We start from the raw sequence: 10,724 nt of genomic DNA, 5'->3' as shown, positions 1-10,724 counted from the left end.
ATTCCATGTTGCCAGTTAGCACAAATGCCTTAGCGGTCGGAGCTGGAGTACAACCCTCCTGTGAAGGCTGAGGCCCCTAAGAGGACAGGGGACCTAAATAAAGGTAGCTGTGGGCAGGACTGAGATTTTCTTTAGAAAAATGTTTTAAGGGACGCTGGGGTGGATCTGTTGGTTAAGCATCTGCCTTTGGCTCGGGTCATGATCTCAGGGTCCTGGGATTGAGTCCTGCGTGGGGCTCCCTGCTCAGCGGGGAGCCTGCTTTTCCCCCTCCCTACCACTCCCCTGCTTGTGTGCACATGCACTCTCTCTCTAATAAATAAATAAAATATTTTAAAAAATTTAAAAAATTTAAAAAATTTAAAAAATAAATAAAATATTTAAAAAAATTAAAAAAAAAATTTAAGTATTTAACACCAAATTGCAAAAATGAAATTTAAACTTCTTTGAAAAAGATTTTTATGTATTTATTTTAGAGAGAGTGCATGAGTGGGGGTTGAGGGGGGCAGAGGGAAGCAGAGGGAGAGGGACAAGCAGACTCCCCACTGAGCGCGCAGAGCCTGACACGGGGCTCAGTCTCACGACCCTGAGATCATGACCTGAGCTGAAATCAAGAGTGGGCTGCTTAACTGACTGAGCCACCCAGGCGCCCCTGAAATTTAAACTTTCAAGTAGACATATGGTGGTCACATTGGTATGGCAATTCTGAGACTGCCATAATTAAGGTGAGATCAAGCAAATGAGCAGTTGTGGGGCGTGGCTTTCTAATTATATCATCACCCTCGGTATTCTTTTTTTTTTTTTTTTAACATTTTATTTATTTGAGAGAGAGAGAGCAAGAGCAAGAGAGAGCACGAGCAGGGGATGGGGAGAGGGAGATTCAGGCTCCCCACTGAGCAGGGAGCCCAATGCGAGGCTCGATCCCAGGACCCTGAGATCATGACCTGAGCCAAAGGCAGAAGCTTAATGGACTGAGCCATCCAGGCGCCCCAGCCCCCTCAGTATTCTTGAGAACTGGGATTTTGGAATGGAAGAGATACAGATGTATGATAAAAGAGATTAAGTAAAAGTCCTACAGTCCTAAAAGGCATGAGGGGACATTTTTAGGGTGATGGAAATTTCTGTACTGTCATTGTGGTGGTAGTTACATATTCGTCAAAACTTGTAATTTGTACATTTAAAATTAAGTAAGTTTACTGAATATCAATTTTATTCTGACAAAACTGATTAACACACCCATAGACCACCCTCCCCCCCACACACATCCTCTGCAGTGCTGAATCTGAATCTGAAGTATTGATGTGAATTCATGGCTTTTTTAATTCAGGGGGAAATACACACACACACTTACACATTTGCTAGTACTGAACACTGAAAAGTGCTAGAAACAAAGACCACCTTCTAACAATGAGCATCCCCGTACCCAGATACAGCCTCCAAATACGATTTTCCATTAAAAGGAACCAGGGCTTCTTGGAGAAACTCCGAAACATACAATCTCTGTATCACACATTAGATACAAAGGAAGCTATTAACGACTACTGAAGTTGTATCAAAAGGACTCCAGGCCAACTTGAAGAGGCTCCCACTGGCCAAAGATAGGACAATGTGAACATGAAAGAGAACAACTATAAAGGAGACAAATCCACATTTATCCTACCTCTTTCACACCTCTAAGCAAGTAATAGATGAGATGTTTTTTTTTACATAAGTATTCAAGCTCGTGAATGAGGAAGAAAGAGAATTAGAATATCACCGTTTTGTCACCTCTAATGAACTGACCTAAGCACTGATCAATGATTGCTAGCATCCCCAAAGAGAAACCACCAGACATTACTGGCTCCTGACGGGAGAACACAACAACCTAGGAAAAATCTTGTCCCCCAAAATTAAACTTGAAACTGATTAAGCCTTTGGATTCAACTTCCAAATCCATAGGAAATTATATATAGAGAAGAACAGGTTAAACCATCACGGGGATGCAATAAGCAAAATCCAAACAGTGGCAAACCCCATAATAAGCAGCCCAATTTCTTAAAAAAAAAAGAGAGAGAGAGAGCTCAAGACCAAAAGACCTAACAATCAACTTCAATTTTTTGAAATTATGAGACAACTGAAAACTGAGTAGATACCTGACATTAAAGAATTGGTTTTTAAACTTATGAAAATTCTCAAACATGCACAAATATAAGAAGGCAACACTGAACCCTCATGTACCCATCACCCAGCTTCAACAACTCAGAGACACTATTGTTTTTTATCTATATTCCACCACTTTTTTTAAACTGGAGAATCTTAAGGCAAGTCTCAGATCATATAATTTCACTCAAAAATATTTAAGTACATCTCTATCAGATAAGGACATTTTTTAAAAAGCCATAATACCATTATCACACAACCAAGGAACTGTCAATAATTCATTAATATCTTTTAGTGTTAAATTTTTTTAGGTGTGATAATGGTTAACAAAAGACACTTAACTAAAATACTTAACAAATGAAATGAGAGCTGCAATCTGCTTCAAACTGACGTGGAAGGTTGGCTGTTGGGTGGATGAGGCAAGATGATCACAGGTTGATGGTTACTGGTACTGGATGATAGTATTGGGGTTAATTATACTATTCTTTGTGTGTTTGGAATTTTTGTCAGGTGAGTAATGATAGTATAATTAACACAAACATAACTAGCACATAAAAGTTCAAAGATTTCTTTTAAATATATCTATTAGAACCAGACATAAAATATATACTGTAATATTAGATTATGGCATCTAACATTTATTTTATCTTGCTTTTCAAAAATCAATAAATGTTCTAATCTTTTAAGGTTTAGTTTTAGGTTAATCTTCAATATTTGACAGTACACCTGTGACAGTTTCTATAAACTCTCCCTCTTTCCTGATAATAAAACCCATTTCAGAGAGGGTGAGACACTACCAAAGCCCTAAGGCATAAATTGTGTCTGATCCAAATAAATCCTGATATTCTCATTCCCTCGGGCAGTGACTGGCTCAGGGATAACCAGGTGACCCAGTTCTGACCAATGAAATATGAACGAGTCTTCTGATTGGAATGTCTGGGAAAGCTTTTAGTTTCCCAGTTAAAAAGGGAAGAGTTTTGGCCAATTAGCTCTTGTCTCTTTCTTCCTAACTAGAATGTGGACAAGAAGGCTAGACATACAGCAGCCACCTTGTGACCACAAAGCAGCAAGTATAAAAATAAAGGCCAACATACCCAAGATGGTAGAACAGAAAGGTATCAAGAGCCTGGGTCCCTAACTAAAGAGGACACAATTACACTAGCTCTAGACAGTCTACCTCTAGTTTCTTGTTATGAGAAAAACAAACTACAATTTACTTAATCCAATACAGTGGAATTTTTGTTTCTTGTAGCTGAACATACTTCTGACAGAATGGAATCCATTAAGAACCATAAGTAATAAAAACTGAATTAAAAAGATCACCAATAATGTCCACTTCATAAGAGTAAAGGGGCCAAAAACAAATCTAAGTTAATATAAGACAATCAAATTAGGAAAGGAGAATATTTATTACACAAATATTAAAATCTATACATTCTTAGCTGATGATATGTACTTGATTAAGAAGTCTTTTACTTTGGATATATGCATCATTTCCTTCATTGTGGTGTCTCTACTTCTCAGATGTATTAGCCCATTCTCCAAAGTAGCTTCAGTAATCAGAACTGTGAACAGGATACTCATTTCATCATATCTAAGGAACAAGTGGTTAAACAAAATACATAAACACAAATATAAATTGTAAATTCACCATATTACCAGCTTTAATTACTTTAGAATCCAGCCACTTTCCAGAGTCACAATTCAAAAGCAGGGCTTGAGAGTTGGATCAAAAAACACTTTTTTAAAGTTTCTGAACCATATTCAAAGTAAATTTTTCAGAAAGTTTCTCTAACTTATTGTAATAGATGAAAAGTCACCTCAACACATAATCTGGGGTGAACTTCAGAATAGCCTCAGCCTTTTGGTACTTGTATATAATCCAAGAAAAATTACTCTAGACTAAAGTCTCTTATACTACTATTCTAATAAAGATCTTCTACACAACAAATTATACCAAAATTATGCTTATTGAATATATTACTTAGTATGCTAACTTATAGCTTTTAGTTCAGCAATAACAGTATTTCCACACTGGCATTCTTTCTGCTTACCCAAGATACATGATCTCATTGTTTTCTTTGTAGAACTCCATCAGAAATTATTTATCTGTTTACTTGTTTATTGTCTACTTTGTCCACTAGAATATAAGCCTCATAAGAACAGAAAATTTTTCTTTTGTTTACTGCTGTTATCAAAGTGCATAAAACATAGTAAGTGTAGGGGGCAACTAGGTGGTTCGGTCGGGTGAGCACTGACTCTTGGTTTTGGCTCGGGCCATGACCTCAGGGTCGTGTGATTGAGCCTGCAGCGGGCTCCGCATTCAGTGTGAAGTCTGCTTAGACTGTCTCCCTCTCCCTCCACCTCTTCGTGTGCCTCTGTGTGAGTGCGTGTGTGCGCGCCCTCTCCTTTTCTCTCTCTCTAATAAATAAATAAAATCTTTTTTAAAAAATCCTCTTTAAAAAAAAAACATATTAAGTGTGCTTAATAAATATTTCATTAAAAATATCCTGGGACAATAAAGCCTTTACCATTCAAAAAGACAACTGTAACTTGGTAAGTTCACTCAATTATCCTTTAATGACTCAAAGAATAAGATTTTAGAATTCAGAGGACTGGAGAGTTCAAGAACCACCCCTTTGTTTTACATATAATGAAACCATTAATTGCTTTATCTATAGAAACCTACTTTTTCTCTGACATCATCTGAAAGGTATATTTTAACAAGTTACTAGAGAACTGAAGAGAAAAACATAAAGTTTCTCAACTTTTCACCAAAAGATAGATATTCAACACAAAAAGCTAAAAAGATAACAAACCCAAAGGAGGGAAGAATGGATTACTTAAAAAATGGAATTAATGAAATAGCAGGGGTAAGACCAGAGACAGAAGATCAATCAGGAGATTACTGCAAGAATCCGGCCAAAAGATACTGGTGACTTTAATGTGGGTAGTGCAGTGGGGATGGAGAGAGATGATCTGATACTATTTAGGAGGCAGGCTGACAACATTTAGTGATGAACTGGAGGTGGAGAGTAAGGAAGAGAGGAAGGAGTTAAGGATGATAAATCCAGGTATCAGTCTGGAGGAACTGGGTGAACAGAGGTGCTGATCACTGAAACCAATTTTCTGTCCTTTGTCTGGGATGGAATTATCTTGCATTCAGCCTCAGAATGAACCACAGTGCCAACAAGGAAAAGGCACTCCAATCGTGTTCCCTCAATCCTAATTCAAAAAATGCATCCAATACACATAATTGCATCCCTGATAAAATGATAAACGCAGGTGCACATACTACATGACATTAAGTCTTGAAGTTGCACATAAATATGTGCTCAAATATACCAATGAATATTGGTCCCTGCTGTAGCAATTAGCTAGGGGTATGTGGTTCTATAAACGGGAAAGTTAGGAATAATTTTAAATTGTATTTTATATATATATTTATTTATTTACATATATTCAGAAGGATATTTAGAAGAGATTTCTGTTACTCGTAAAGAAATATGGTCAAAAACTCTGAATACATATTTTAGTGACAAGAAAGACAATCTTACCTTGAATAAAGCTGTTCCAATGAGGACTGCACAGTGTCCATATAACCAGGCCACACAGAAATTCCACTTTCTAGTAATTCATTAAATAACCCTTGACAGACCTGAGGAAACAATACAAACAATTCAAGTATGAATGAAGTAAAAGTAGCTAGAATGACTACCCTGTGTTTGTGAAACCACAAATCACTTTTTTCAGTCCTTAACACAGGGCATATATTCTTGTAATTATGTGATAATATTGTTTGCAATTCATACACTGTATATTTATAAATTGCATATGTCCTCTGAAAATGAAGAAATTAAGCACTGCAAAACTATATACTAAATGCAAATCTTCCCTAAGAGAAAATTTTATAACAGATACCAGCATTTTTATCATCATCATTACCCTTCAAAACACTAACAAAACCAAAACAGTCTGTCAGAGAAAACCAGTTAAGTGCAAAGGGCTGTGCGCTCATCTGAGAGCTGGCATCTGAGCCCCAGGGTTACACCACCACAGCAGGAAGAGAAGAGCGAGCCAGTAAAGGAAACAAAGGAGGAGTGGCCAGACAAGTATGAGGAAAATGAGGAGAGTGGTGTTCCTGAAGCCAACTAAAGAAAACGTTTCAAGAAGAGAATGACTGGTTTTAATGGGAATGCTAGACACAAAGCCTGACTGGAAATACAGAATGATGAGTAATATTACATAATAAACTACTATTTTCTTCACAAGCAATGGTGAAGCAAAACAAAGCAAAATTTTAAACACCCTTAACAATCCGGAGCTAAAACTCTAGAGCAGGATTTCTCCCCTTCTGCACTGCTGACTGACGTTCGGCTATTTAGCAGCACCCCTGGCCTCCCTGAGATGCCTACAGCACTCGCCTCCCCACTTGTCACAACCAAAACTGTCTCCAGACAACACCAAATGGCCCAGCAGAGGAGGGCGGCCGTGGTGGGTGAGGGAGGGTATGCCTGGGCTACAGCACTGTTTCTCAAACTTCAGCAAACACTGGAATCCCCTGGAGGGCTTGTCAAACACAGGCTGCTCTCTGCCTCATTACCAGAGTTTCTGATTCAGCAGCTCTGGGGTGAGGACCAACAATGTGCATTTCTAACAAGTTCCCAGGGAAAGACCAATGGGTGTGAAGGTACTTGACATTCTGGGGATAGGTGAGAATATAAATATTAGTAAGTCTAGGAAGTTAACAGAGAAAAATAAACATCATTGTGAATTTTAGTAAGTTAGTGGTTGACAGCAAAAACATCTGCTCTTCCTGTTGGGAGGTAGAAGAGAAGCAGCTCTGGCCTGAGTAAGGAAATGAGAACCCCCTGCACCATGAGAATACAAACAGGTGCAGCCAATCTGGAGACAATCTCACTGACAATAGTGAAATGAAGGCTATGTGTCCATTTTATCCAGTAATCCCATCCCCATGTGTATAACCAGCAAAAACCCTTGCATAGCCCAGAAAGTTCTGTCCTACTACTGAGGGGAAAAAAAAGTTAAAAACAGAATGAGATTACAACATACTCCCTTTTGGTAAATTACAAACACCCAAGGGACAAAATACTACTATGTTCTGATACATAAACAAACCAAAACAAAACAAGGCCTGCAATTGCAATGACAAAAATTTAGGGAGCAGTTCTTTTTTATCCTTTAAGCAAAACAAAACAAAACAAAACAGCCCCCCAAGGACCTTCTACCTACAAGGGTCTTGGGGAGGCTGCCACAACCCCAGGGGGAAAAGTGGAAATTAAACCACCACCTTCCCTTCCCTTGAATGCACTCTCCCCCCCCTCCCCAGACCTCTCCACAGGAGCCTGAGGAAGAAAGCGGGGTGAATCTTGCTAGTGTCCTAACTCAGGTGCTGGGTGGGTCTGAGTCACCTAGGACCCGGCATGACTGCTGAAGGGGTGTCTGGAAAGAAACTAAAACCCCTCTCGCTTTTCTCAAGAGTGTTTAATTAGACCAGATAGATTAGAAGAACCAAAATAAGGTACAGATCTAGAACATGTGCTTATACCAATAAGTATCAAAAGTGTTAGGTTAAAAATGTGAGTGGGCAAGAAATAACTCACTAGACATCTGTACAAATATTTGAATTACCAAAACTATGCATACTCACCTGAAAAAGGCAACTATGACTAAGCACGACTTTAACAGCAAAATCGCTGAACTGTATGCAGCTTCTTTTATATACTATGCTTCAAATTATCTATAATAAACCATAGTATTTATCCACAGCTATTAAATTTTTTAAAAAAGCAAATGAATCAAAATAAAATTTTAAATGGTTAAATTAACTCATTTATTTGAAGTAATGGTTATAATTAAAATCATGACACTAAAACTTATTTAACCCACCTGTCTTAATTCCGCTGTTGGGCCTCTTCCCACATCCAAAGCAACCTTAACAGGGGCTAAACAAGGGTGAAGTTTAAGTACCTAAAGCAATTTAAAGAGAGGGGGGAAAAAGGATAGCACATCTTGTTTAAATCTAACACAAGCACTATCAAACATGCAGCTTCTTAAACAGTAAAAATTTTGTGTGAAGAGGAAGCTAGCTAAGGTCATAAATCATGTAATGATGTATTCAGCTGGCTATATCCAGCTGCTCATTCATTTTGCCACTTAGATGTTCTGCAGAAGTAAGTTCACTTGATACTCTCCTGTTTTCTGACAACTCCATTTTCCCCCAATCCAAATGCCCCTTCCTGGTATCAATGCCTTCGCTACCCAGCCCCAGCCATGGGATTCATCATTTGAGCTTTGTCTTGCCAAAACCTACCACTCTTCTTATTCATCCACCCATTCAACAAACATTTGAATAGCTCCTTGGTGCTAGAAATAGTTCTAAGTACTAGGGACTATCCCTCATGGTGGGGATAAAGAGATAATAAAACAAGTAAATAATATACCACCTTCAAGGTGGTAAGTGCTTAAAAAAAGAGGGGGGGGGAGGAGATAGGAAGTGCTGGCCAGGGGTGGGTTGGAGAGGCCTGTTTGCAATTTTAAATAAGGTGGTAAACCTTACGCCAGTTAGAATGGCAAAAACTGACAAGGCAAGAAACAACAATTGTTGGAGAGGATGTGGAGAAAGGGGATCCCTCCTACATTGTTGGTGGGAATGCAAGTTGGTATAGCCACTTTGGAAAACCGTGTAGAGGTCCCTTAAAAAGTTAAAAATTGAGCTACCCTATGACCCAGCAATTGCACTACTGGGTATTTACCCCAAAGATACAGACGTAGTGAAGAGAAGGGCCATTTGCACCCCAATGTTCATAGTAGCATTGTCCACAATAGCTAAATTGTGGAAGGAGCCGAGATGCCCTTCAACAGATGAATGGATTAAGGAGATGTAGTCCATATATACAATGGACTACTGCTCAGCCATCAGAAAGGATGAATACCCAACATTTGCAGCAACATGGACGGGACTGGAGGAGATTATGCTAAGTGAAATAAGTCAAGCAGAGAAAGACAATTATCATATGGTTTCACTCATTTATGGAACATAAGAAATAGCAGGGAGATCGGTAGGAGAAGGAAGGGAAGAATGAAGGGGGGATAAACAGAAGGGGGAATGAACCACGAGAGACTATGGACTCTGCGAAACAAACTGAGGGCTTCAGAGGGGAGGGGGGTGGGGACAGGGATAGGCCAGTGATGGGTATTAAGGAAGGCACATACTGCATGGAGCACTGGGTGTTATACGCAAACAATGAATCATGGAACACTACATCAAAAACTAAGGATGTACTGTATGGTGACTAACATAACATAATAAAAATTATTTTAAAAAATTAAATAAATAAATAAATAAATAAATAAATAAGGTGGTAAGAGGTCTCCTCTCTGATGTGACATTTGAGCATAGACTTAAAGGGTAGTTGTGGATCTTGGAGGAAGAGCATTTCAGACAAAGAGCACAAATGACAGTTCTGAGCTGGAAGCATGACTGACATTTTCTAGAAACAGCAAAGGGGTCTGTGCTGTTGGAGCAGACTGAGTGAGGTGGAGGGTGGAGGAGGAGGTCAAAAGGGGAGGGTTTTGTAAAAACACTTTAGGGGCTGTGCCTTTTCCTCTGAATGAAACGAAGAGCTTAGCTGAGTGTTCTGAGCAGCAGGGCAAAGTAACATATACCTTTTAAAAGGGCCACTCAGTACTAGTTGGAGGGGATGGTGGTGGCTTTGATCAGAGTGGAAGGAGGGCAAGTGATAAGAAATGGTCAGACTCAGGATGTATTTTGAAGACAGAGTCAAGTGGTTTTTGCTGATGGTTTGGATGTGGGGTATAAAAGAAAGGAAGGATCCTCGTTTGCTATATATCCTATCAATCCTAAGCCCTAGAACAGTTCTATAATGTGACTTTCTTTATGGGCATATCAGGCTAAATGAACACTACAAAGTAAATCACTCAGCTATGCAAAGAGATACTACAAACTCATGGTTTCCAAACCCAGTTGAATACTCAGCACGTTGAAAGTTTTGATTTGGGGCAGCTCCCTTTCATATTCAAGGAGAATATGAATACTCTAAATTCTTGCCACTTAAACATCTACTCCTCCACATTTTAAGCTAACAATCCTGCTTCCTAATTCCCTAAGAAAATAGAAGATATGAGGAGAACTTCCTTCAAAGGCTAACCAGTCCTGGTAACCTATTTATATCTTTACCATCTTTTCTCTCCTCCGTGCTTTTTCAAATAACTCCTTTTCAAGACCAATCCCTCCACTGGTGTTCTACACCCTGTCTTAACCTCTCATGTTTCTTCCAAAATCTTGCTCTGTTAGTCATTTATTTTCTTTCCTATAGCTTCAGTCCCTCTTCTCTCTTGATTTTGAGCCCATAAACATGTCCTTGACCCAGGCCTATCGATAGCTCCTGTGATCTAGTGAATAGCCACTTGGAGTCAGACTAGAAGCAAAGAGATCAATACCGTTAAGTCTTGCTAGTCTGACATACTCCTGCTTAACACTCTGATACAAGTGGAAGCCATGAAGGGAAATTTTCAGGGGCTAAGATTCAGAGATTGCTCTCTAT

General features: G+C 39.0%; 1 protein-coding gene across 6 annotated transcripts in view; it reads right to left on the bottom strand.

Annotated features, from left to right (window-relative positions):
* The window catches only part of POLG2 (DNA polymerase gamma 2, accessory subunit), a 66,470-nt gene that overhangs the window by 43,635 nt on the left and 12,111 nt on the right, over positions 1–10,724 (bottom strand). For 5 of the 6 annotated variants that reach the window (XR_008961252.1, XM_048225580.2, XM_048225582.2 and 2 more), the window contains 3 exons: positions 8,047–8,127; positions 5,694–5,794; positions 3,593–3,730 (listed from right to left, as the gene is read on the bottom strand). Coding sequence is in view for 5 of the 6 variants with exons in the window: in XM_048225580.2 (XP_048081537.1) it covers positions 3,593–3,730; positions 5,694–5,794; positions 8,047–8,127 (320 nt within the window). In the remaining variant the exon portion in view is untranslated. Of the gene's footprint in view, positions 1–3,526; positions 3,731–5,693; positions 5,795–8,046; positions 8,128–10,724 lie in introns of those variants that run through there. The other variant, XM_026512460.4, reaches the window with a different exon arrangement.

The sequence above is a fragment of the Ursus arctos genome, unplaced genomic scaffold (assembly GCF_023065955.2).
Source record: "Ursus arctos isolate Adak ecotype North America unplaced genomic scaffold, UrsArc2.0 scaffold_24, whole genome shotgun sequence".
Classification (NCBI taxonomy): domain Eukaryota; kingdom Metazoa; phylum Chordata; class Mammalia; order Carnivora; family Ursidae; genus Ursus; species Ursus arctos.
This window is presented reverse-complemented; position numbering and strand designations above follow the sequence as displayed.